Source organism: Vidua chalybeata, chromosome 1 (assembly GCF_026979565.1).
Source record: "Vidua chalybeata isolate OUT-0048 chromosome 1, bVidCha1 merged haplotype, whole genome shotgun sequence".
In the NCBI taxonomy this organism is placed as follows: Eukaryota; Metazoa; Chordata; class Aves; order Passeriformes; family Viduidae; genus Vidua; species Vidua chalybeata.
Window position 1 is genome coordinate 107,419,751 of NC_071530.1, and position 26,457 is coordinate 107,446,207.

The 26,457-nt window shown below is 40.3% G+C and overlaps 1 protein-coding gene across 15 annotated transcripts; it reads right to left on the reverse strand.

The window, feature by feature from the left end:
- Positions 1–13,296: 13,296 nt before the first annotated feature.
- On the reverse strand, positions 13,297–24,759 carry LOC128800969 (uncharacterized). Of its 15 annotated transcripts, none has more exons than XR_008435111.1 (7): positions 24,690–24,747; positions 23,333–23,441; positions 22,645–22,693; positions 22,311–22,356; positions 21,397–21,932; positions 21,132–21,296; positions 19,420–19,556 (listed from the first exon to the last, which is right to left on the reverse strand). XR_008435111.1 is itself a non-coding variant. In XM_053966554.1 (6 exons), exons 1-6 carry the CDS (start codon positions 24,731–24,733, stop codon positions 13,454–13,456), a joined length of 519 nt encoding a protein of 172 aa, XP_053822529.1. In that variant the 5' UTR covers positions 24,734–24,741; the 3' UTR covers positions 13,297–13,453. The 15 variants fall into 15 exon arrangements, 10 of the variants coding, with proteins under 10 accessions (XP_053822529.1, XP_053822537.1, XP_053822519.1 ...); XR_008435112.1 differs by having other exon boundaries at positions 21,397–21,557; positions 21,801–22,356; XM_053966554.1 differs by lacking the exons at positions 19,420–19,556; positions 21,397–21,932; positions 22,311–22,356; positions 22,645–22,693 and adding exons at positions 13,297–13,513; positions 16,872–16,965; positions 19,624–19,670 and having other exon boundaries at positions 24,690–24,741.
- Between the last annotated feature and the right edge of the window lie 1,698 nt (positions 24,760–26,457).

The window sequence follows — 26,457 nt, forward strand, 5'->3', positions numbered from 1 at the left end:
ATGGCAAGTGGCAGTTAAGTCCTCAGTGCAATTTTTACCAAAATCCTATTTTTTCTACCACAAATTAATCTTCTATCTCTTCTCAGAACTGATGTCTTGGATGAAATGCTGTGTATAGCCTTGGGTAGGGACAGGGGCGGTAACTTTGGAAAAGAACAAAAAAAAAAAAAAAAAACAACCTAGAGGAGGAAAGGGGTGAGTAAAAGATGGCTTTGGAAGAAAGATTTTAAAATCTAGTATTGTTTAATCTAAAGAAGAAAAGACTGAGAATGGATTTAACACCAGTCCTCAGATTTGTAAAAGGTTATTACAGGGCACAAGAATGCTCTGCCACATCCATGGTGAATGAGTTGAATAATAGAAGGAGTCCTGACTTTAAGGAATCCTTTCTAACCAGTACCATAATGAAATGGGAGAAACTGCTCATTGAGATTGCAGAATTTCTTTCAGTAGAGGTTCTTAAGCCCATGTTGGATGTGGAATAAACAGGGCAAGATGCCACAGAGTTACAAATAGTGGAGTAGAATAGGAACTTCCTAAGATCTTTTTCTGACTTTTCCATTTTTATTTATTTCAAGTTTTCAGCTATAGGAGAGCATAATACTCCAGTTTGCTTCACTTTGGCTCCCGCAAAACTCTTCGCTTGTATCTCAGATTTTTAAAAGGCTATATGAGATTGAATTTAAAGGTGTATTTACAGACAGGTAGCACCTGAGCAGCTTGGGCATGAACCAGCATCAGGTGTTGTTAAATGCTGTGCAAATCCAACAGCCCATTACAGCAATGTACAACAGCCACCATCTCCTTCTGCTTAGGAGCTGGGAAAGTCCCCCTCTGAAGCCCAGCTCTTCTATTGCCCAGCCCCTCACCATCAGTGTAAAGTTTTGACCTCCTAAAATGCTTCTTCAGCAACATTTTCCTCTTTCCTTTTATCTAGCATAGCAATCTTTTGTCTCTCTCATTAGAAGAACTTCATAAAAACTCTGTGTAGTGTTTTTGGCAGTAGTAGAGATTTCTAGGGTGGCTTTGAATGTGGTAGTCAGATCTCTTTTCATGCAGTTAAAATATGATGCACACAAGGCAATCCACTTTCTGTAAAACGTTTGGTGAGAAGGAACATGGTCTTGAGCATGGAAGCATTAGAATGAGCCATGGGAGAGCAAGGCCTGATGGTAAACTACTTGTGTGGCACTGTGCACCCATATTTCCCAACTGAGCTGCAAGAACTGCAGGATTAGCAGCACTTCCTCATCCCATGGAGTAGTTCTGAGGATAAATACATGAGGTGTCTAAATAAAGAGTAACTGGGTGCTATGTGCCCTTGAGGTGGATTTGCTGGTGCAGATGCAAGAGGGCAGTTTTGATTTCCATTCCTTTTAAGTTGTGTATTTGGCATGTTGACTACTTGGCCCATGTAGGAGCAGAAGGGGATGCAGTGGTGTCACAAAAGCCCATACTTCTCATTGCAAGATGGATTCAGTCTTTGATTAGCTGAAAGTTCTTGCTCTTATACTTAGCTTTGAGCAGCTGGAGGGTCCCAAGGCCCCTTGTGCAAAGTACTTATATAGAAGTGATGAAATCCTGCTCTGTTAAAAGGAACAGCACTTACATCCTGGGCTCACTTAGCTTCCATCCCATTCATCTTAGGGATGTGCAAATACATGCTTGAGTGCTCCACTGAATCATGATGATTCTTCTGGAGGAATTGCATGGAGAATCAATGGACATATTCCTTGTCCCTAGGTCATTGCCATCTCAGTGGATTCCTGCCTCTACTGGAGCACAGTGCATCTCCAGACCTTTCAGTAGGGCTGTATGAGCTCTCCCTAACCTGACTCACTAATACCCAGCTGTTCTAGCAAAGATCCAGTTCAGTTAGTTAACGTGGCTCCTTTAGACCCACACAAGCTGCAGGAGCAGCTCTGCTGCTAAAGCCTAGAGGGCAGTAACTTCCAGCCAACAATGCAGGGCATGTTGGAGCAGGGATTGGGCAGTGCCCAGAACATCTGTAACCACAAGGAACTGTGGCCACAGCCACTCAGGATTGCCTGAATTCCTTTGGTGAATAGCTGTCTTAGCAATGGAAAATTACTCTCTTTTTGAGTATTTCTTTGTAGAAATCTCTTCTAACACCAAGCAGTATGCAACTCTATTTAACATTTGGCACTGCCATGAGAGAAGTGTTACTACACCTCTCTCCAAAGGTATTGGCTAAATGTATGTATGTTCCTCTTAGAAAGTTTCTCCTCTATCTAATGAACACTTCAGAGTATCTCAGAGTGTTCTGCATTGGTCTTCTGGCTGTGTTGAACACATAAATTTTATGGTATGTGCACCAGCAGTGCGCTTACTTTGGCTGTCCAGAATTGCATAGCAAACAGCTAAGTTACTTCCTAGGCTTGAAGTCCACAACAGAGTTAAGAAAATGCTTTTAACATTAAAAAAATGAATATATCTTGAGATATTTTCAGAGATTATTTCTCATGGAGAAGAACTCTCATAATGAACACTGAGCCTTAGACTGTATCAAAACTTGTGTGAGCATAACATGCTGTGTTGTGAAACATTCCCAGGAGAACATATAAACATTTAGGCAAACCTCCAACAGGGGAAAACAATGCTTCTTAACATTTTCAGTCCACACTTCAATTGATTATGGATGTTTCTCACCTTGAGTATAAGTGTGACTTGTTTGGCTCCTGTGCCTCCTGAATTCAATCCAGAATAGCAATTATTGGGCAAAGAAGGACCTGGGAATAGTCAAAGCTGCTTCAGAAGTAAAGTGTTTCAGAGGCCATGTTTTTATTGTTCTATCAAAACCTGCAGTTACACAAACGTTTTTCTTTATATAAGCAACTCGTTCTTCTTTCTAGCCCTGCTTCTTCCTCCCTCTTTCTTGAATCTGTTTGCAGGTCCTGTGAGGTGACCTGACTTAAAAACAACTCTACAATACTCTGCTGAATGTGGCTGAGCCAAATGCCATGAAAGCAGAGCCTGATATGATTCTCTTAATATAAGCTGCTCAAGAACATAAAACTAGATTGAGTTAAAAGATCTGAAAAATCATTCACTTGCATGTAGTTTTCTGTCAAAAGGGAAAGGGAATACTTTGTGGAAGCATATCAATTTTGGCAAAAATTAGGTTGGAAGAAAGAGAAATGGAGAGGAAGAGAGAGAGAAATCATGTGTCTCTATATATCCAAGTAACAGAATAAAACCATCTCAAATCCCAAGTGAATATCCTCAAAACAAAATAGTGCCTTATCTAACTTGAAGTCACTCACGAAAATAGTGAAGACTCATTTCAATCCCATCAAATAAAAAATAAATTTGAAGTTTTGACATTTTACATTAAATAATGGTTCCCCAACTCTCTATATGAGGTACAGTAAAAAGACATGGGACACTACTCAGAAAAAATTTTCATGGCTTATTCACCTTCTGTGAATAGGTTTATTCTTGTTAACTCCAGAAATCTTTGGTTCAGTCCAAAACATCCCTAACATGATCAGTTGTGCTTCAGTGGTGGGAGACACATATAAGGCAAACTAGTTATAAAGGTTTGTTATTTCAGCATGAACCTTTTGTGTCCAACAGGTATCAGTATGCAGAGGTTTTACAGATTTTTTTATTTCTTCTTACTATTGGATTCATTAGTCAATGTTTAATCAGTTACCTGCAAAAACATGCACAGACTTGTGTAATATTTGAATACACAGTAATTACACAGCAGCTGATGTATCTGAAGATATTTTGGGAAATCCTTGTATTTATAGGTTAGTTTGACTTAAAGCTGTACTTTCTATTGTACTGAGCTAAAAAACACTGAAGGACAATAATTAACACCTGAGACAGGAGGAGCCTGTGGGTCATGAGTAACATGGGGAGACAGCAACTAAACAAAGTGCACTAACTTACCAAAACTCTTGAAAAGGCATGAAAGGAGTCATCTGATTATACCAATCAATTGCCAATATTTTTTTTAGTTACCCATTTTATTATTGTTTGGGGGGCTTTTCTGGGTTATTTAAGAGTCATTAATATTTTATTAAATCTTGTCTTTCTTGCTCCCATTTTTGTTGCCATTTCCAAGAGCTGAGCAGCTTTCCTATGGAAAAATTGCATAGAAGAAATCAATTCTGCAAAGTTTCTTTCACATACCCTCATACTTGGAGATTTTAACTTTCAGTATCTCCTTGACTATCCTAAATAATTAGGAAACATATTTATTTATATTAAATTCTGGCACTGGCTTTCAGAAACCTGGACCACTTTTTCCCTTTTCTTTAAAATCCTATTGCCTGCTTTCCAAGCCTATTTCTTATCCTTTTTACTCTGTGTTTCTGTCACAATTTTACAGTTAGCCATTTAAAAATATATAATTAAAATGCCAAAGCACCTGCTAGCCTCATGCATATGCATGAAATAGAATTATGTCCCCTCTGGGACACTGGTGTTGTGACTCTGGGGAAATGGCTAAGTAACCATGACAACGTGTCTCCACCACATCTTATTCCCAGTGATAAAAGCATGATTTACCCTATTAAACAAACCATATTACAACTTGCCCACAGCAAGTGGTGTCATCTTTCCAGTAGAGGCACCAGGTCAGAAGGGAGAGCAGCCCAAGCCCATCCATCCCTCCAAGCCTCCCCCTCGTTGACACTGCTTCACGGTTACGTTGATGGTGAGAGGCAGGATGAGACACATGTACAGTATTTTGCATTTCCCTCTTGACAGGTGAGATGAAACAAGGGGAGCAGCATTCATTACCTGCAGGCACCAGCCCCAGGACAGCGGTGATGGACAGTGCAGGAGAACCCAAGGGTAAGGTGCAAAGATTGGTGGAACCCCCACACAATGATTCAGACATTTAAATTAGATAATTTCTGCATCTTCTTTCCTGCCAGTTTGCCAAGGCTGCCAATACTTAGTGAATGCCAGGGAAGGCTACCAGAAGTGGTTTTTCAAAGGCTGCTGCCAGAAAACAATGTTAAATTATTTTTTATAAGCTTGCCTTTGCTACTGATTAGACTTTATCTTATTTAAAGTGATTTTTAAATCAAGTGCACTCTTCATTATATATTTTTGATTTACACCTTGCTTAATTAGGATAAGCACCTTGCTATTACATTATCTATAATAATTGTATAGGGAAACTCTCCTCATTGGGTCTTGTCTGCTAGCATAATACAATATTTGTTTTACTAGCACTTTGAAGAAGTATTTAAATCAGCCAAACTAATAATTTAAATATTTTAAATACTGCCTTGAAAGTGTTTGCATTAACCCTCTTCTTTCCATCACATACTTAAAGAAAAGTATAAGCCTTAATTTGAGTTCTTAATCACTTGAGGGCACAATTTGATTAAGAACAATAAACAGAGAGGTGAAGAAATTAAAACCACAAATGTCTCAGAGAGAAAACAAAACTGGTGTTTAAAGGTCAAGTACATAGACGTAATTAGTTCTACTTAAATGAAGAATTGCAATTAGCTTTATGAATTGCATTTTGAAATTGCCGGGTCTTGTGAATCCTGGGGGTTTCTTGAAACATCAACTGTTAGAAGCATGTGATTAGATCATACTCACAGCTAAGAATGAAAAAAGCTAAATCATGTTCAGTGCAAACAACTGCAAGGTGAGGCTGAAAGTACTACCTGGGCTTACCAAAAGGTGACTAGCAATCAATAACCCAGTATTCATCAGATTATTTGCAACCTTATTTATGATTGCTAAATTCTTGGGCTGACCCTTTCCCAATTCCAAACATAATCTGTACAGGTCTAAGTACCAGGATTCTGCATTTACTGTCAAAGGATGGATTACTTTCTCGTTTAAAAACACAAAACATGGAGAAGGTGTTGGTTATTCTAGCAAGTTCTTGCAAGACCCTGACAGCTGTTCCCAAAAACACCTCAAGCCTAATGGAAATCTGATTTCTGCTAGAACACGCATTCATGCAACAAAAGTCAGTGTTTGGACTTTAGGGTCTCTTCCAGTGACTTGAATGCTGAATGGTATGGAAGGATTTGACAAATATTGTTGAGTTTCCAGGTATCCCAATCCTGTCACCTCTCTGGGCTTCCCAAGCAGCAGGTTAACTGAGAAGCACAGCTGATCTGTCTTGCAAGGGTCTCCAGTTGCCTCTGGATGCCTGTTCAAAAGGCATTGCAGATCTACCCTCTTTCTGGTGCTGTATGGGAAACCTGTAGTAGAGGTAGCAGAGTACCCAGGTTAGCTGTTTGGAGTTCTGGGCTGAGCAGATCTGTCAGAGCACTAGGTTTGTTGCTCTAGCTCTGATTGGTTTGCTTTTGTGTGTGTGTGTGTGTGTGTGTGTGTGCACAACGTAACAGTCTCCTTACCATCCAGAAACAGGCTGTGTTGTGTGTGGAGGTTTGAGCAAGAGAGGAGAAGCCTGATGTCAAATTTTATACTACTGCTCAGAACCCCAACTTCAATAGTGACTTTGAGCAAGTAACTTGTAGAAAACTCCTCTAGAGAGTGCCCGGAGCTTTACAGAATACAATAGAGAAATGAAAGGGGAAAACCCTGCATCTCAGTTTTCCTATCTGTAACATGGGACTAATACTTACCAACCGACCCATCTCACAAGGGAGATGCAATAATTAATTAGCTAATGTTCCTACAGCACTTTAACTCTGTAAAGTGTAAAATAAATGTTAAGCATTATTGGCACTTAGATTCTACAGTGATTGGTGCCCTACAATTCCCTAAGCCAGACAGCTAGTTATTGCTGCTCACAGCAACAGGAGCTTACAATACACCCCTGCACTATCAGTTGGTTTCTAGATGGTTATGTGCCAATGTGCCTGTACATACCCCCTCCCACATGTGCCAGATGCCACAAAGGGGAATTCTGAGGTACAGGATGTGACTGGAAAGGGAACTCCACAGCCACTCTGTAACTCAGCAGTCCCTTTTTGCTGTGGTTTTATTTCCTCCCTCTGAAGCAGGTTATTAGGTAATAACGAGTACCTGAAACCCACTGCCCTGTTGTATAAATACTATTTGATCTAATTTTATCAGCTGACTCATTATTATCATTGAAAGTATCCAGGATTTCAATAAATTCAATGTCAATGAAACGAATTGGTAAATTGTGTAGAGCAATTTGAGAGAAAAAAAGAGCTTTGTCCTTTTCCATTTTGTTGCTATATACTTCTTAGCTAAATTTTATTTCAGTGAACAAGAAGATGGCAGCTTCTAAAATTATGTCTGAGAGATGGATATGTAGGTAATATTGTTTAATATTAACTGCTGCTACATGGGTTCATGAATTCCCATCAGTACTGGTTTTTATGGAGTTCCTTATGCTAAAGTCTATTTCAACAAAGATAGTGGAAAGAGCCTGGTTTGCAGCTCAGTAGTTCAAGAAAGAATTGCAGCTTTGCCCTCTCAGTCATAGCCTTAGAGATCGGTATTGAAGTCTCTGCATTTACACTATATACAATTACAGGATTTTTTTAAGGTTAGATTCAGCCTGGTCCTCTGGGTTAAAACTTCCTTATCATGCCTGTGTTTCAAAGCCATTCAAAGCACCAGTCAGTTATTTGTAGCCTCGTGACTCCATCTGGGTTTTCAGGGCATCCAATACAAACCAGGAGGAGAGTTTCTTATTTATTTTAAACTCAAAGAAATCCAAAGCCACACTGTGAATCAAACCAGTAAATGGTAAAATGAGACAACTGAAAATTCTGTAAAAATCTGACTACTACTTTCAACAAAAACACTAGTGAGATGCAGCCTTAGCCCATGTGGTACTATTCCTGCTGGCTTTGTCGGAGACCAGGTGGACAATAAGCAACCAAGCAACCCCAGACCACCATGTCAGAGTTTAAGAGCAAATACCATTTAATTCCTTCACACTTTCTTGTACTGTTTCCCTGAGCATCCCCTATTTGGCTTTGTCAACCACAGGCTACTGGGCTAGAGAGACATTCAGTTTGAGCCAGCCAGGATGTACTAACACGGTGTTCTGCTAGATCCAGAAATATAAAGAGGATTCAAATATTGATACACATACATTGGAGATAATTCCAGCATTCAACACTCTACTACGGGATATTGTACACAGTGTTATTAACTAATAGCATGCATGGAAATTGTGAATGGCATCTATAAGGACTGAAGGAATGCGGGTGGAAAATGAGAGCCCTGAATTTGACTTTGGGTCCTAGGAGCTATATTTCATATTGAGACCTCACCATAATAAATACTTAAAAGCTCATAACATTTTGTCATGATGGAGGTGAAAAGCATCTCATTTATGTATTATTAATGTATACTCACTCAGCTTGTTAATTTAATTAGTGAACTGGATAAAATTGTCTCTTTTTGTGATCTTCCTATAAAAGCAAGAAAATGGACTTTGTGTAAGACTAGCTGGTTATCACCAACACTATACCACTTCACTTCTGAAGTTCCTGAGAGTGAATGACTTAATTTATCTTTGATTGTTTGGTACTCAACCATTGAATAACACCTAGTGCAAAAAAACCCAAAAATATAAAATGTATTTTTGCTGGAGTAAAAATCAATTACTCAGTGTTTTTTTTTTTTCTTGCTTTGTTTCAGATGAACAGATCCCTTCAAAAACTTTCTGAGCTTTAAGGCATGTCATAAGCAATTTCTGTTCTTGTTTTGCCACTGCCCATGTAGAGGATGCTTGAAAGTCGATACTATCACACATCAAAATCTGCGATACTGATCTTTGCAAGTTTTTCTCAGAAACTGTCAGCAGTCTGAGTACATCTCTATTGCAGTTTTCTTGAACTTTGGGGTTAATACTAATTTATGAACTTGAAACATAAGGAAATGCCACACAAGACTATACATACATTTTTGTATTATTCTTTTTTATAAATCCATGAATTAATATCTGACATATTTCTTGGTCTGTAAAGTATCTCACTTTGTCACCCAGTCCAGGATATTTTAAAACCAATCTAAGTTGTTATTTTTTTTTCCCTTTTTAGCAAAAGCCTATGTTTTACTTCTCTTTGAAACCAAAGAAGTATGATAAGGAAGAAACTGAATATATATTGTTATACGCTTTAAGTGTTGGTGTTGTTTAGATGGTTTAAATGGGAGATGCACAGAGTTTCTTTGTGAAAGACAAGAACTTTATCAGATATGCTGTATTCAAAAAATTTACAGGGAGATAACTGAAACCAGAAAAATGCATAAATATTAATGGGAACATATTCTCTTCTTCCCATCCATTTATAGCCCCCTTTACAATTTAATTATCAACACAAAGTATTTAAAGTAATAGAGATTTTTATTACTAATTTATGTCTGTAAATCAAAACTGGGCAATTTTAAAGTCCATTATATCCAAGTGAATGTAAGTACTCAGCACAGTGAATGACTTGGTGACATTTTCCAGTGCAAAGCTGCCCTGCTTTACATGTAAACAATAAAAACATACATACAAAAACTAAGCAGTTAGTACCTCATTTATTCTTATTTTTTAAATTTCAATAAAGTTGTTGGATTGTGTCACTAAGGAAGAAACTTGGAGCTATGTTAATGTGAGTTAGGTTCAGGGAAATGAAAACTGGATATAAAGCAAAGGGCACTCTAGTCCTAAGTCTTGGTAGCCCTCATTCTGTAGGAATATGAACACTAGTTTATTTTAATCTCCATTTGATGACCATTGGTGTTAAGAAGACAAATTTGTGAGAGCTGCTGAAAGCATCCTGGTGAGTACCTAGTATGGTGCTGGAGCTGTGTGCTCCTCTCTGACACCTCCATGCCCCCACAGCACATGCACATGGCCTGGTGGCCTGGATGGCCCCTTGATACCATGTGGCACGTAGTCCTCTCACTCCTTTGTCACCTGCTCCTAGCACTGTAACAGGAGCAGGGATGGATATTGTGGGGAACAACACGCGAGATCACAGCAATTCAGCCTTCCTGAAAGCTTAAGGGAAAAGTTTCCTGATACAGCTACAGGAAGAAATCCACTTGCTGAAGCCTCACCTTAAATAGGCATTCCCAGTCCATGGAGTTCAGCACTTCCAGGCTTGAGCAGCCCCTGGGCCAGCGAAATGGTCTACCAGGTTCTGCAGGCCACTGTCAGGAACCTGGGGGTAGTTTCCTGACCTTTGCACGGTGGCATCCTGGCAGCTGCTTTGGCAACTGTCCTTGAGGAGCCATGGCAGTCCCAAGGGACAAATGCTGAAATCCTGCCCAATCTGCAACACACCTAATCCAGACAAGTCCTTTGTGAACGAAATCAAAATTATGATTGAGGAAGAACAAGGGAAGAGTCCTGGGATGACTTTATGATGCTTGTATCCCCAGCCGTTTGTTCTGTTTATGCTGGATATTAAGTTCTGCACCTTTAAGACTGGTACCGAGAGTGAAGGGGGAGAGAAGTGTGCAGTTCGTTTGCAGAAACTGCACTTGCTCCCCCTCACCCTTCACATGGACTGTGCTGTCTGCAGCACATACAGTGGAGGAGAGCTCTCCTTTGCTCTTAGTTAGTTTTTTTTAGCTAGTTGGGGCAGAGAAATTCCCTGGACTGTGGCTTTTCATTTTCTTGGAACTGTTCAAGTCTGCTCTGGAGTAAAAACCAAAAAAACACAGAGAGCTCGCACCTGTGGCCCACCTGGGCCGGGACATGGCATTTTCCAGCACAGGAGGGACTGATAAGAGACTGAGCAAGCCGAGCCACACTCCATGAAAAGGACTCTGTCTCTGAATTTGCCGTCTCTCAGAACAATGAGAGGTTCCATTGTTTAATATTATTCATTTTACCATGTTTGTGCATACTTTGCTTGTTAAATAAACAGTTTTTTCCACTTTTCTCAAAGGAGGTTTATGTCTCCCCAACTGGCTTGAATTTGCTTTCTAGAGGGACCCTTTCAGAGGTTTCCTCCCAAATTTGTCCCTAACCAGGACAAGAAGCAACTTTCCACTAAGTAAAACATTGAAAACAAATTTGAAGAGACTGAGATTATATTGCACTACTATCAGGTACTGAAAGTGTAGATTAGCTTAGAAACAAATCAGGGCTTCTCAAAGCAGTTGTTTTGTATTTACAGAATGTTTCTCATTCTAGAAAATGAAAGCATTATAACTTAATAAAGAGCCCTGCAAAGAAAGATCTGTTTTTCCCAGAACTAAAAGAAATAATATGTACCTACTGATTAAGAATTACAGCAACAGAGAATGATTTAGGACTGGAGGATTTTTCTCCTTCTTTTTTGGCACTGCCAGGTGAAATTAGAGTCAAGCAAAATTTAACTTCCCAAACTGAAATTCATCCAGGACACATCCCTTACCCTTTTTTTTTGTGCTGCACCAAGCAAAGGGGAATAAAAATGACCAGGCTGCTTCAATACTTTGCAATAAAATGTGTTCTAATATTTACAATAAATCATATTGTATCAATAGAAACATAGTTATGTTTGCACCACATTGTTTCCCATTTTTCATCTAAAATCTCAGTACCCTAAGTTTAACACATCTCCTTTGTCTTGTCCAGAGTTTGGCCAAGATTAGAATTCTATTGAAATCCAGAAAAAATCTCCATGATCTTCAGATAACAGAGTATTTCCATCTGATACCAATATTTCATAGATATTGAAAACATAGATCATTTATTTTGGTGACTGTTGCAGAGATTCCATTCTAAGGACCTAGCAGATAATAAACAATAATTTCTTTATGTTACTTACAAAAGAAGTTTCACAGTTGAACATACATCAAAGTCAGTTGCTGAGGGCATTATATATAATATGCTAAATCTGTAACAGATGGGCTATACAAGAGGCTGGAAAAGTGCTTGATTAGAGCTGTGCCTCTATTGCTCTACAAACTTCCAGATGCCATCATGTTGTTAATAATCTGGGGATCTCTCCTCACCATATTGGACCTGCTTGTCAGCTCTGCCCAATTAGCAAAGATAGCTCCAAGGTATGAGCACAATTCCTAGGGCGGTGATTTTCAACATTTTTCAATTTGTGGACCCTTAAGGATTTATCACTGAAGATGTAGATCTCTGTGCAGCAAATGAAAACCTACTGGCAGTGGGCATGCTGGTTTTGCTTACCCTTCCTAGTCCCCAAAGTAGGAGTGCTGGGACCCAGAGGAGTCTGCAAGCACACCAGACTGAAAAAGACTGTCTTAGGATAATATGTTTCTCATAAAGAGGCTTATGTTTTTCTTGGGTCTTCATAGCTGAGACTTGAAATTTTCTGCCACATGAGAGAAGTCATTTGTCCTAAAAACTCAAAGCATGTAAAGAAAGCCAAGCAAGCCCTCTCAAAAATGTTTGGGAATAATATGCTCAAATAATAATTTGTGGGGGTTTATTTTTTGCTTGACCACAGGAAACTTACAGCTTCATTTAATATTTTGAAAACATTTTTAGAATGTTCATGTATTGAAAACAGAATAAATACCAGTACCTCAGCAGAACTGCCATTTAAATCAAATTAACTTTACTAATTAGGGGGAAAAAAAGAAGGCATCTCAGTATCAGGAATAATTAGTGCTTCTAGAACTTCACACTTCAGGTGATATACTCTGCCTGAGAGATAGCTAAGGAAGCAATGTACCCATCAAAGTGGGAAATCAGCCATTGCTACTAAATTTTCCAATTCACAAAGATTTTTTTAAAAATATCCTATTTGCCCAGAGGACTTTTAAGTGTTCAGATGAAACTGAAGTCATTATATTCAAATGAGTGAGTATATAGTGTTAGCCAGTGATACTGAAATGATTTCTTGTTGGGTAGCTGAAAATAATGGATGGAAATATGCTTGTCATAACACAGTACCTGAGCAGTCGCGTTTAATTCACGGTTGCCAAGACTCTCAGGCTGCTTCTCTTTTTGACAGCTGAGACTATGAAGTGGTTTATCTACTGGCAGGAGAAAACTTTCTAGCATCAGATGATAAGGGAAGAGTCATGGCGCTTGGATGCAACCTCTGTCACCTTGCCATATCACAGGTATACCCACATCTGCCAGGAGCTCTTCAGCCCTCTTCTTCCTCAGAGGCATCGCATGCAATGTGCAGCTGGTTGGCAACACACTGCGACCTGCCAGGGTGTGGTGTTTGGTTGTGGAGGCAGAGAAAGGCAGGGAAAGGCAGGGAAAGGCAAGGAGAGACAGTTCCTGCTGCACATTTTCTGGAGGCACAGGAGCGGTTAGAGGAAAGCATGCATCTGTGTGAGCTTTGGTTTCAGTGCTTGGGCCTTTATGGGTTTTATGGCTGCATGATAGTATAATGATGCTGTAAATCATGCATAAAGGTCCTCTGGAGAATTTACCTTATGTAAGGAATTTTGCAGGCTGGGTAAAGACACTTCCATCAGGCTTTGGCATATGCAACAGGAGAAAACAGACGGAACAGCGTGACTGGTAAGCCTTGGCCGATGGCTGTTGTTGTTCAAATGAGTCCTCAGGAATGAGGGCTCAGTTGGAGCAGTGCAGAGCCAGTCTCAAGATGAATTCTTGCCAAGGATCTCCAGTAGCCTAAGAATATGGTGCAGAGGCAGCTTAGAGTGATTATTAACTTCTCTCCTCATTCTGCCCTTGATCGTTGTGCTGAGTCCAGGAAAAGGGGAAAGGAGAATTAGGAAATCTCTGCTTCCATACATGTGAGTTAATAATGATTTGTCCATGAGGTTAAACAGTGCAGGAAATGATGATCAATATTGGATGGTTGTACCTTAAAAGTGCAAAGGCCATTTGTGCATTCTGGCCTGCCATGGAGGGGACTACAGCACCATCAATAATTGATTCGTAAACTATGCTTCTTATTCCCAAATGCTACAGGAAGTAAATACAAATTAAAGTTAATTTCTAGGTAGAAAAAATTCTTTTCTAGGTAAAAAAAAAAAAATCTTTATTTAGCTTGCACTTGTTCTTTCTAAAATGCAGTTGATATTTCTTTTAATTCTGAGGTTCTGCCTACATCACCTGGACATATTAGCTGTTCTTAGGAAATCTATGCCCCTGGTAAGGGGGGGGGGCATAGATTCAGGCTATGAATCTCTTCAGGCTGCACTGTCTCTGCAGATTATCCATACCATCTGACCACGGCAGGAAGGAAACACCAGCGCATCCCACAGCAGCACTTCTAGTAAATACAACCTTTCTACTGATACCCCATTACAAGCTGGATTTCTACTCCTTGTGCCAGTTACCATACATTTAATCCATACACCTTCAGCAACTAAGTTTCCAGTTTTGACTTTTGATATTAATACATCATGCTAACAAAATTTATCCTTCCTTTTTTTATTTTTTTTTTTTCAATAGAAGTGGTTCTTGAGCTTGGCATGGATTTTCAGCTAATGATGCTTTCTTGAGGGAGAGAAACAGAGTAGAGGTTTGGTTACTTTCTGAGTCATCCATCATTTTGATAGTGAGACCTGGCCTAAGTCTTCCTTCTTCAAGACATTAATTTTCCACCTGCCTTTCTTTGCTCAGAGCAGGCCCAATCCTGCTTTTTTGGAAGTCAATGGCAAAAATCCCACTAATTTCAGTGGATTAGTTCCAGTATCTCAATTTACATGTGATTAACAGTAATTTCGTCTACTTAGTGCTAAAAAATTCATAATCAAATTTACAATAAGCTGTGCACTGATTTTCTAGGGATCCCAGCTTATTTCATAGGCTTCTAATTTCAGTGTTTAATCACTTTTTGGTTCTAGCCCAATATGCATCAACTGAGCATGGAATACATTCCTAAAAGCTCCCCACAAAGTTGCTGGTTTTGTAGCTGATGGAATACTAATTTGCAGGATTCCTTTAATGCTGAAGTGCTAGAGTAGCTCTGCTTGTCAGACAGACAGTCATCCTCCAAACACTTACTAGACTGAAAGCCTTTTTATACTTTATTTGCATTAGCTGAAGTGAATGGGGCATGCCATTCAAAGTTACATTATGAGTCCTAGGAACACAGGACAAATGTGAAGCCTGCATTTAAAACACATGGAGTTGTCCTTCTAAAGAAGACACTTGCCTAAATTGAGAGGAGATTTATATTAGTTAATTTAAACCCACCCATCTGGAATGGTCATGCTGCCATCTTGGGCCATCCTAGTTCAAAGAGTCATCAGTCAGCCAGGGATGGTCCCTCTAAGAGTCCCGTTTGCAGTCAAAAATAGACCCCAAAAACCATAAACAAGAAGCTACACAGAACCTGCCTTGGTCTGCAAGGTGCCCAGCAGAGTGCACACCTGAGTGCTAGTGCTGTGAGCCATTTCCTCACAATCTTCCTGGTAGTGGAGGATTAACAGCACTTCAAAGGATAAAATCACCAGGGGGTGATTTAAAAAAGATGTGACTGAGTCTGGTGCTCATTAAAATGAGGGACTAATTGCAGTGGTTCAACTCCAGTCAGGAGTGTCTGAGCAGGTGTTGTGTGTACTTCCCCAGGCAGCTCATGCAATGCACCTGCACAAAAACTACCATCCTGGTCTTGTTCTCTGTGGATTTATTCTGTGAGAAAGATCACTATTAAGTGTTTGGCATCCTTTAGGGTAGGTTCTTCAGAGAGCCTTTTCAGAAACAGACATCCATTGTCCTACAACAGATTTGTATTGCTCCAAATATGATTTGGACATAGGTATGCATAAGTGAAAGGCTACTGCATAAAGATAAGCAGTGAGCTGTATCATTAAAGGCCTGTTGGTGTTAACGGGTGAAAGATCTAGACTCTCATCTTGGTTTTGGCATTTTGGCCTTCCCAAGCCTAACCAGTCCCTCCTTTCCCAGCACTGTTCTCTGCTGGTGGCCTTCAGAGCTGCCATTTGCAAGAAGCACCATGGAAACAGCAAGAAACTTTGCAAGTTGAGGTTTTTTTTTCATATGCTTGCCTGGCTAAATACATTATTTGATACTTATTCTTTAATTTATGATGGTGAAAAAGCTGTATCAAGCCCTGCATATCCGAGCTCATTGCTGTGACTCTTTCTGATCGCTTTATCAAATGAAATCCTTTCTTTGAGCTGTTAGCTAAATGTCGCGTGAAGTTCTGAGAACAAATTGTGCTGCTTTGGGACATTAACTTCACATTAATTTGTCTAATCACTTCTACTTGATAGAAGTTTGTTTGAAAAACAGGATACTTCAGCTGCAGTGAAACCTGCATGAAAAGTCATGTAGTAACAGCCATCCTTTCTGGTAGTGGGCAGTAAATTTGCAGGATGAGCAAATCCAGAGTCAAAGATGAAAATACACAGAAAGTCTTTTTGTGGCTGGCTCTGCATAACAGAATGGAGATCTGGATCAGGAGGAATTAGAAAAAAATTATCCAACAGAAAGGAATTAAAGCTTCAGCTAGGCTCAGCCCTTGTTAGCATGTTTTATTCTGCCCACGGACAAAAACATGTGCAGCATTGCCAAATTTTTAATCAATTCCATAGCAGTTGTTGTCTGTTTTCTTGCACCCCAGTCCCTGAAGTCAATAGATTTGTGTGAGAGCTCTCCCTTCCTCTCTCCCGTCCTCCTTTCCAGCAATGTGCAATGCTATCGGGAAAAGCCTGGGATACCCTGGCCCCTGGTGGTTCCAGAACCATAAGGCATGAAGAATATGCTAGTTTTAATATACTGTGATTTTACTGCTAATCTCATTATTAATGTGTTCAACATGTAATTTCTGAGTATTGAGAGTTCCCTCTCCTGGCAAAAGAGATGGTGGGCAGGGGCACCAGGATCTGGGAAGGTGATGTTCAGCAGCTGTAGCCCTGAGAACATGGTGAGTACCACTTCCAGTCAACTCCCCACCCATTACACAGGAAAGACAAGTGTGGCTGGAAGGACTGGTTGCTCTGTATTTGTGTATGGAACCAGTTACCTACCATGCTTCACCTCCCACACTTACCCAGACAGCCATGGTGATAGGAGAGACCATCCAGTGGGAGAGAGCTGCAAGCATGGAGTAGAAGAAATGTACTGCTGTACCCAGAGCTTTCAGCCTGCAGAAGTAACAATTTCCCAAAAGGTGTGAGAACAGCAGATGATACTGCCTTGCTCTACTCCCCTGGTCAACACAAGGAAAAGAAAACATCAGCAACATTTCTGCTGAGGTGATTTCCCCTGAATTCTAGTTCCCATGCTTAGCTCTCATGCTTGGTAAACGTATTTCTTAATAGGAAGGATGCTACATGGTATGGCAGACATACTTCAGGGAGGAAAGCTGAGACGCTCTAGCCAAACCCAATAGGTAACTTATCTAAGGAACTCCATGAGCTAGAACCAACTGGGACAGTGTCAAATCTCAAGGAAAAACAAGAAAATCAAGGGGCTTGCTGGAAGTGACTCCATCCTAGAAGGTAGCCAAAGCACTTCAGTAGGCTTAGCTGGAGGCAAAAAAAAAAATCCTTCCCCCTCAGGATATGAGGGGCAGACAGTGTTCCCTGCTCTCTGCTCTGTGGTGGCAGGTAGAAGGTAAGCCAGGGAGGAGCTACCGCAAATGTAGATTGAAACTGAGGAGACTAGACCCCAAGAGAACTGAGCCAAGGTCGAAACATTTTTAGAAGTGTGGGGCATGGGAAAAATTCAGCTTCATCAGGGCACTTTCAAGGTCTGCAATACAGAACTTCAACTACCACTCCAGGAGTTTGGCACTTTGCCTTTTTTCTGATAGTATCTACTTGCTGAATGGACTAGACACTGCTGTCATGTTTAGGAAGGGTCTATGGGTCTCCATCCATTTTCAACTGGTTTCTCTTGCAGATCACAGAGGGTTGCCAGTTATGACTCGTCCTCAGAAATATGCTTTGCCCTCATGCAACATGCTTTCCTTCAAAAAGCCTCTACTTACAACTGAACCTGATTTAGCAGTCCTTCCTGCAGAGAGACAAGCAGACTTCTCCTGCTACCAAGCTTGGAGCCAACCAGCCCAGTCTACTGCTTGAAGCAGGAGCCTGCATTCGGAGCACAGCCAATGATAGCAGCATCTACAGAGTATCATCCGGCATCTTTTAGAAGTGCCAGGGCAAGGCTCAGGGTTGTGATTAGCATATGCTAATGACTGATTATAATATGTAAATGACACACTGGGTCAGAACTGCACACCCATTCAAACTAATGAACTGTGCACTTTTTTGTAAGTGGCACCAGTAATTGGGCGCATCATTTTTCTGTTGCTGCTAGGCAGAGAATAAGGAAGCCATCTGTAACGACAGGCCAATGTTTGCAGCAATCCCGTTGAGAAGTAAAGGCAAGGACTGCTAATTTCCAAGTGTCCAGCAGGGAACCAGTACACATGCCTCCAGTCACCATCGTCACAATCCTTAGTATCTGAGCATGTAATTATATGGTCATATTTTTAGAAGGGATCAGCATTAAAGATAACTGTTGAAAACTCCCGGCCAGAGCAGCATGCAGAGATCTATTTGAGCACCTACTGCCTAAAGTGCAGAACACCTGGGTTTTGAAAATGCAGTTGTATGTGACCTTGCTGTAATGAAGAAAATATTAATATCTCATTTGTGGGGTCTGCTCTTCCCTCTCAAAAATAAATTCTCCTGTAAAGTTGCACCATTCTCTCTGAAGTAGGCAAGTACACAGTTTAATATCAGAATGGATAGATTGTGAAACTTGCCAAAACTGATTTATTTCAACCCTCACTATTTACTTATTCTCTCTCTTAATTAACATTCTTACTCAGAATCTTTATCAAGAATAAATTAGTAAACAGAGTGATTCAAATATGAGGCTTTTTTTTTTGTAAAAATCAGATACATTTTACAAAGGGATATGATTATTCTTTTATCCTAATTTTAGATATGAAAACAAAGAACTAAAACAATTTGTGTTAAATGTCACACGGTAGACAGTCACCAGAGCTTGCAATAGAATGGAAATTGCCTGGCTCTCTATCTCTCCTGGAGATATTGCTCACAATAGCAGTAGAAGTATGGTGGAGTGACGTGATCAGACTCCAAAGCTGACAGTGTACAAGGCAGATCTTTATACTCCTCAGGTTTTGGGCAGTATCAGTGCAGGATATCCCAGACAGAAGCCCAAACTGGTAACTCAGCACAGCTTTACACTGTACCACATGGACTTGCTTATTTTTTGATGGTTCATGAATTCCTGCAGCAGGTTCTGGGTTTTGGTGTAGACAAATCTCATCCTTATTAAGGCATCCCATTGATGTCACTTTTGGAATTAGCTCTTCCATGCAGTGATTTTCAGACTCTCCTAGTTTGTTCTCTCTGTTGTTCAAACTACATATTTATATAAAGTCATTTGTGTCCAATCTTGGCTCTTTCTCATTTTTTCCATGCTGGGGTGGCATTTTGGGGACACAAGCATGCCATAATGCCTTTTCTATTATAACTAATTTAGAAAGCTCATTAAAAAATCTATTAATCCTAATTCATCTGTTCACATAGTAATTCTGACAGTGAAAGCATTTCCCTTCTGGCAATTTTATTAAGTGCAAGGAAGATATCAGCGCTGAGTTTCACTGCTTCTAAGTCATCCTAGAACACAGAATGTGCACATCCTCTTCGATAGCCTCATGCTTATTTGACTCAGATTGGTCGCTCAGAGTCTCCTTGTGGGTGGAAAGGTCAATAGTGAGGTATGAGGGGGAAAAAAAAGTATATTTTGACAAAACTGACCTGGTATAGCATTCCCAGAAAAACTCCATCAGAGGATATCTAGCAGGCTTTTGGGTAACCAGCAGTGAAAGGAAAGGGCAGCAAATTAACTGTTGTGATTTACTAAGTGGAAAGGCAGTCCTGTATCAGTGGGAAAACCCAGCAAATTTGATAGCAATCTGCAGATGGCAGTGTTAAACCCTTTGCATATGGCTCTCACTTTTGATGTCAATAGTAATATCAAAGAGATCAGGATTGGGCCAGAGACTCCCTATTCAATATCTCTGGACACACAGTCTCATAAAACATCTCATGTTCCCAAAATCTAAATACATAATTTGTGACTGATTATATGTGTTTGCAGCTGGTAGTGAAGGGTGATATATTGTTAATGTCTTTCTGTAAATGTTGGATGAATAGCTATCAAAACTCTACCATCTATATTGGCATTCATATAGCATAGTCTAAAAATACTTCAATCTCTCTCACTAACTCACTCCCTCACTACCCTCTAAAACTAGAGGTTTTACTGTTTTTCACATCATTTGAATTTTTATTACATCTAAATAATAAAATGCATTATTAGGATCAATCTAAATCCACGGTATTTGCAGTTTTAGTATTTTCTCCATAGATTTGGCTCTGCTCTCTAGAATCTAAGCCTTCCCTTTACAGAACTGAACTTTCTCTTGCCTTTCTGGTTGCAAAGGTATCTTGGCAAGATATAAATGCTGTACCTCTCCAATATATGGCTTAGTGGTGAGCAGAGACAGATTGAACTCAAACTTTCAAGCCACATTCCATTTATAAAATGAAGTCTAATAAAAAAAGCTTATTTGGCTGCAGATAGGGTAGTCATGCTAGCAATTATGTTTCAAACTCTTTATAACATTTGTAGGGCTTATTTAAAATAAAATTAATTGAATGAATGTGATAGATGTATTATTTTCCAGTTGCAATGAATTTGAATAATATGTAATAATGTATCTAAAAATAATTGCTGCTCTTAATCATAGGTTTTGCTTCAGTGCTATCTGCTTAAATGACCCTAAGTCATCAAATACTTTTTAGTGTCTCTTCCCATTTCTTAAAAATTGAATTGCTCTTGCTAAATGAGTGGTGGCTGTCTCTATTCCCTCCCCACAGACCACAGAGGATGAGAAAGGAAATATTATCTTGCTTCTATTTCAGAACATTTACCTAGCTTTAGAGATCTTCTTGACTATCTACCTAGGAAATTTCCTGGTCAGAAAGGCTGTGCTGCACCTGGCTGGGTGTAAGATCCATGTAACTTGGAAATAGTGTCCCAGTCATTCAATTCACCAAGAGCAGCTTGGGAGATGCAAGGAACCATCTCCCCAGGTTCAAAACTACCCTGCCACTTCACCAGCAGGGACCAGAGGAGCACAGTCAATTATCCACACCACAGTCATCAGCCCCTGGCCACATGCTCACTGGTCTGTCATTGCAAACAAGATGAAATCGTTTTGCTTCTTGGAGAAAGGAATTTGCTGCCACAGTGTGCCTACCTGAATGACCCAACTGTGGGCTCTGCCTGTGGCTCTGGGGGTCCCAGTAGTTGGTGTGAAGTCAGTGACTGGCAGTGAATGGAAAAGCACTGCAACTCCCCGGCCTTTGGCATCCAGCCCCACATCTCGTCTGAGTCCTGCAGTATCTGGTGCAAGCAGTGACAGCTAGAGAAGACAACATTACCATCTATTTTGGTAAGATACAGAAGCTTACATTTTGCAGGGTGTCTTAAGGACAGAAGGGAGCTACAGGAAAAGCACATACCCCATTCTCTGTTCAGACATCAAATGTATGGAGGCATCCCATCTCACAGATGCAGCTTAGCCAAGTGATACGGAGCCAGATGCCATGACAGGCAGGTGTCACACAGCGAGAGGACCAAAGCTCCCATGGATTTCTTGATAGCTCAAAGCCTGAGAAGAATCCTGAAGGCAAAACGTATGACTTCTCCAAGGACAACACAGTCCTAAAGCATTATAGGACAGTTCAAAGATTCTTAAACTCATGAGATTGGGTACTGGAAGCAATTCAGCCATGCCAGCAGAGAGCCTTCTTCTGACAAACTTACCCTAAGTGTCATAATCCAGGGACTTTTTGTATCCCTCATGGTCTCTACTGAGAGAAGTAAAGCACGACCTCTTCTCCACAGCCCATCGGGGTTCACCCACCTTTCAAAGTCCCAGGTCCCCTGAGAACTTCAGGCAGATGTCTGCTTACATCCAGGGGCTTTCAAGTTGCCTTACAATCTTTTAAAAAGCTCTGTCCTACAACTTTTACTATGGCATGTGTGAAGCGTAGACCTGAATTTGGGTTTTTCATTTGGGAAGAAAGAGAAGCCAGAGGTTCAATCACCATGTGAAGCTGTGGAGCTTGCTTTGCAAGAAGCTACACCTGAGACCTTCAGTAAGGCAGTCCCAAAAGATCCACATAAAGCCTGGAGGCCTGGCAGAGCCCATTCATCCATAGTGTTGGCTTCATACCAGACTACTACTCTTGGCAGCAAAGTGTGCTGTGTATTTAAAAGGTGGGTTTTATTTGTTGAAAGGATTAAACATTTGTAAAATGTTTGACAAATCAAACCTTGATTCAAATAAAGATAAGATGGCAAAAGCACTGCATATATTCAATGCTTGGATGTCAAAAGGCAGTTTAGCTCCAAAAATACCCCAAATCCACACCTTACTGGTTTTCTTTGCAGAAGTTTCCAAGGACTCCTAAGTGCCACTACGAAATGATGCAAAGTGAATTGTTAACCCACAGAGTTCACAAGTCAGAGCATAGGCAATAATAAACAACCAAATAAACAGGCGAAGAGTAGCAAGACAACTGGTTAAAGACAGCAGAGTTCCAGAAAACATTAATTACAGAGGTATCGACTTTCACAGCAGGCTGCCATCTCTGCCAACCCTATTTCTCATGTTCCATGCCAGAGAAGCAGGGTCAGTTTTGCCTCTTATTTGCAAATGCAGTGATCTGCATTAGCATGAAGTACATATTAAAAGGAATTTTTACCATGGGCTCTGGCTTCACCTAAGTGAGAGATACCAAGCAGCCTTGAGACCTATTAAGTACAAAAAAAATAATACAGAGGTTTTCACTGGACATAGAGTGCAAATTATCCATTCTGAATCTCAAGGAAAGTAAGCTTAGCTAGCTAAACTAACCCAGATATCAGCTGGGTTTTCTGAAGTTACATTGCATGAACCAAAACCTGAAAATTCATCAGAATACCCATATACCAGAGTACTTAGGAGGCTGGTTAAATCAACAAGTCATTTACATTTTTAACATTTAATGTAGAATGTTGGAACGCTACTTTCTGCTGTAAAAAGAAACTGGGGGAAAATGCACAGAACTCCTGTTTTCTGGGAAAGGTCATAACAGCATCCAGTTGCTTTTTCCCGGCACAGGTTTTGCAGTGTGTACTAATTCTGACAAAATATGGTTTGGACGAGTTTGATACTGTTCATTTCTTTGTTTTACGGTATGACTGTAGGAAATAGCCAGGTGATAAATAGATTGACTACCCATGGTTCTTGCCATCTGTAGAAAGTTTGCTTCATTTTTCCCTCTTTACTGGTTAAATCCCACCAGCTTATTCCCGTCAGTCAAGGCTTATGTGAAGTAGTGATCCAGTCAGCCTCAGGCTAGGTAAAGCAGTGTTTTGGCCCTGTCTGACTTTGGCTGTGTATTGTGTTACCTGTGATATTCTCCAACCAAGAGAGAATTGCAGAGGTATTGAGAAGTGGCACAGGGGCTCATCCCACCACGGCAGCCTGCTTCCTGAGAAGCTAGCAGCTCTAGACAAGCTGAAAGTGAAATTTTAGTATGGCCTTGGCAACGCTCCATTGGCATGTCCCCAGATTTACACTACTGTAACCAAAATCAGTGCCTGCACCAGCATCTGTATTATATTTAAGATAAATTGGACAAGATGTGTTCCTATCTGAACTAAACTCAGCAAATAAAAAATGAACTTAACAAAATAAAATCAGATGGTCTGACTCATCCTCTTTTGAGAGATCCTGATAAAATATGGCTGTTCCAGAAGCTCTGATGTGATCTTAATAAAAGATGACACTGTGAAAAAGGTGGGGGCAAAATCATGGCAAGCGGGAAACTTGACAAAAAGAAGTTTTCACTGTGCCTGGATCCCAGCTCATATAAATGGAAATAGATGAGAAACCTCAGCTTCCTTCATTGACATACGCAGCATAAAATCACTGCATAGGCAGAACACTGTGAGCATGCCCAGTAGGTAGGCACCAGACTATAATTTATTGTTCAAAATACCAAAATGCACCAGTTTAACTGTAAGAATGAGGACATGATATGAAACAGGCATGAGCTAAAGTACAAAACAGGAGGGATGACTGGAGCCCACCTCCTCCTACTTCCAAAAAGGCTGCCTAATCATTAGCCTGGGGAGTCATGCTTTCACTCGCCTTTTCTCCTTTTCTCAGTGAATTCAAACCATTTTTCTGCACAGTGGTACAGCTTCATGAGGAGTGGTAAAGCATTCCCAGAAAAATCTATAGTCTAATGACTAGAAGTGTGTTTGAATTCTTTCCAAAGAGGATAGAAACTGAATGTGGATTTCCTGCTTTCCAACCCCTAGGCTGATGCAAGATAGAAATGGTGATGATTGCTTTTCCACAAGTTTTTTAAAACACAGTGAGGCCTTCAGAGAGCTTTACAAGGAACTTGGTCTGTCCAGGCTGCACTAGGCATGCTCTGAGAGCATCTCCAAAGCCCATCAAGGGGCTGATGTGTCCTGCTTTTTGATCATTACTGTGAAGGAAGGGGTTGGGCAGAGGATTTGTTTTCATACCTTGATGGACTGAAGGAATGTAGTTAAGAGGGAGAGAATATGAGCATAACAGTAAAGGTAGAATAATCTATTTCAGAACTACAGAAAGTACCTTTGGATTCCAGGTAAAGGAGCAATCACAGCTCTACAGCCATATCCCACAGTGTCTTATTTAACTGCCTACTTGCGGAGTGTTTGGCCATCCATTTAAATAGCAACATTCCTTCATCTGTCTTATTTTACATACCTGTGTGTCATCTGGAGGGGTTGTGTCCTCACCTCTGGGCCCATTGTGTCCCTGTAAGGGACAGTGTCTCCTGCTGCATGCCTTGGCTCCTATGACATCAAGCCCAGGAGCAGCAGCCAGAGTGAGACCACAATATCCTTAAAATCATTCTACTCTATGGAAGATGAGGATGCAGACAACACACAGGAGAAGGATGCACTCTACAGATGGCCATGGATGAGATCAGATGCAGCCAGAGAATCCAAAGGATCAGTCAAATGGTTTCACATGGAACTTCCTCTCCAATGGCACTTACAGCCTTGCCAGCAAAGCCAATGTCCTTTAGGGCTTGAACCCAGGACGCTGAGTGTAGGAGTGTTCCCATGTGAACTCTGGCAATTCTTTATCAGTAAAGTCAAGGAAAAAGAGATGATAACGCAGCAAGGCATGAGAAGACCTTTGTAATGGGGTCATTAAGATCAACCTGAGAGTACATTCACAAATATCATGACAACATTGTGGGTGCTAAGTGCTATCTAAAAAATGCACTCCTGTCTAAGTGCTAGTATTAGACAAGGTGCATTCTTGTCAAATACTGTTTGGTCCAGTAATTGAAAAGGATCATTAAACATTTACTGAAAGTCAAACTGGAAACACAAGGATGAATGGAGCTGTACTTGAATGCCCCATAGCTGTCACTGATGCCACAGATTAAGTGGCAGCACATTACAGGTTTCCAGGAGAGGAGAGTCAGTCTTCACATACACACATATATGCAGCTAAGGAAGGTGACATTGCATGTGTGATCATCCTCTGTGCTCTTGTCTTAGAGCACTGGATGTCAAGTTGCAGCAAACCATCGATATTTACACTTGCACTCCATTCATACAGACACACCTACAGATTTATTTCACATGAATATTTGATATGATAACAGATTTGATATCAAGTAGGCAGAGTTTGAATTATTTAATTGTTTTCCTAGAGTATTTTATTTTTTATTATTTAATGAATTCTGACTTTGTGATTGGAGCTGGACAACCACAAAGTAAGCCTTAACTCCAATGTGTTCATGAGCTGACCTATTAAAGTCATAGAATCCTAGAATGGTTTGGGTTGGAAGGGACCTTGAAGACCAACCAGTTCCAACCCCCCTGTCCTGGGCAGAGACATCTTCCAGGCTGCTCAAAGTTCCATCCAACCTGGCTTTGGTTGGCCTTCATGGCTTTGAGGAATTCTATCCTCCATTAAATTCTGATGCATGATGTTGTCTCAACACAATCTTCAATATTAACCAGACTGGCACCAAACCTACAGATGAACATTGAGATGGTCTTCTGGTAAAACAGACTATGGATCAGTGTCAAACCCAGGGTCAGAGTTTCTGCAAATTCCCATCTCCCTTCTCCTCTCCTCTTATCAACCCCTTAGCTGCAGCAGACAGAACTTTTCTCAAGATTTGATGTGACGTATTTAAGATGTGAAAACAACGGAGGAAAAATTAAAATGTTTGTGATCCATTATGCAGAAGGCTCATATTCTGCATGAAAATATTATTTACTTGAGTTTTCTATTCTAAAACTTGATTTTGTATTCAAGATTTAAGGTCTCCATGGAGGTGGAAAAACACTTTGAGACTCTGAGGCTTTGAAATGCTGAATTGCCTTGTATAAGATAAAATCGATATTTGGGTGAAAAAAAGCAAAGTGGAAATTAATGTTCTTGTAATAGGTGAGTAGCTTTTACACAATTATTTCATGGTGATAGACTTGGTTTTGATGTAGCTTAA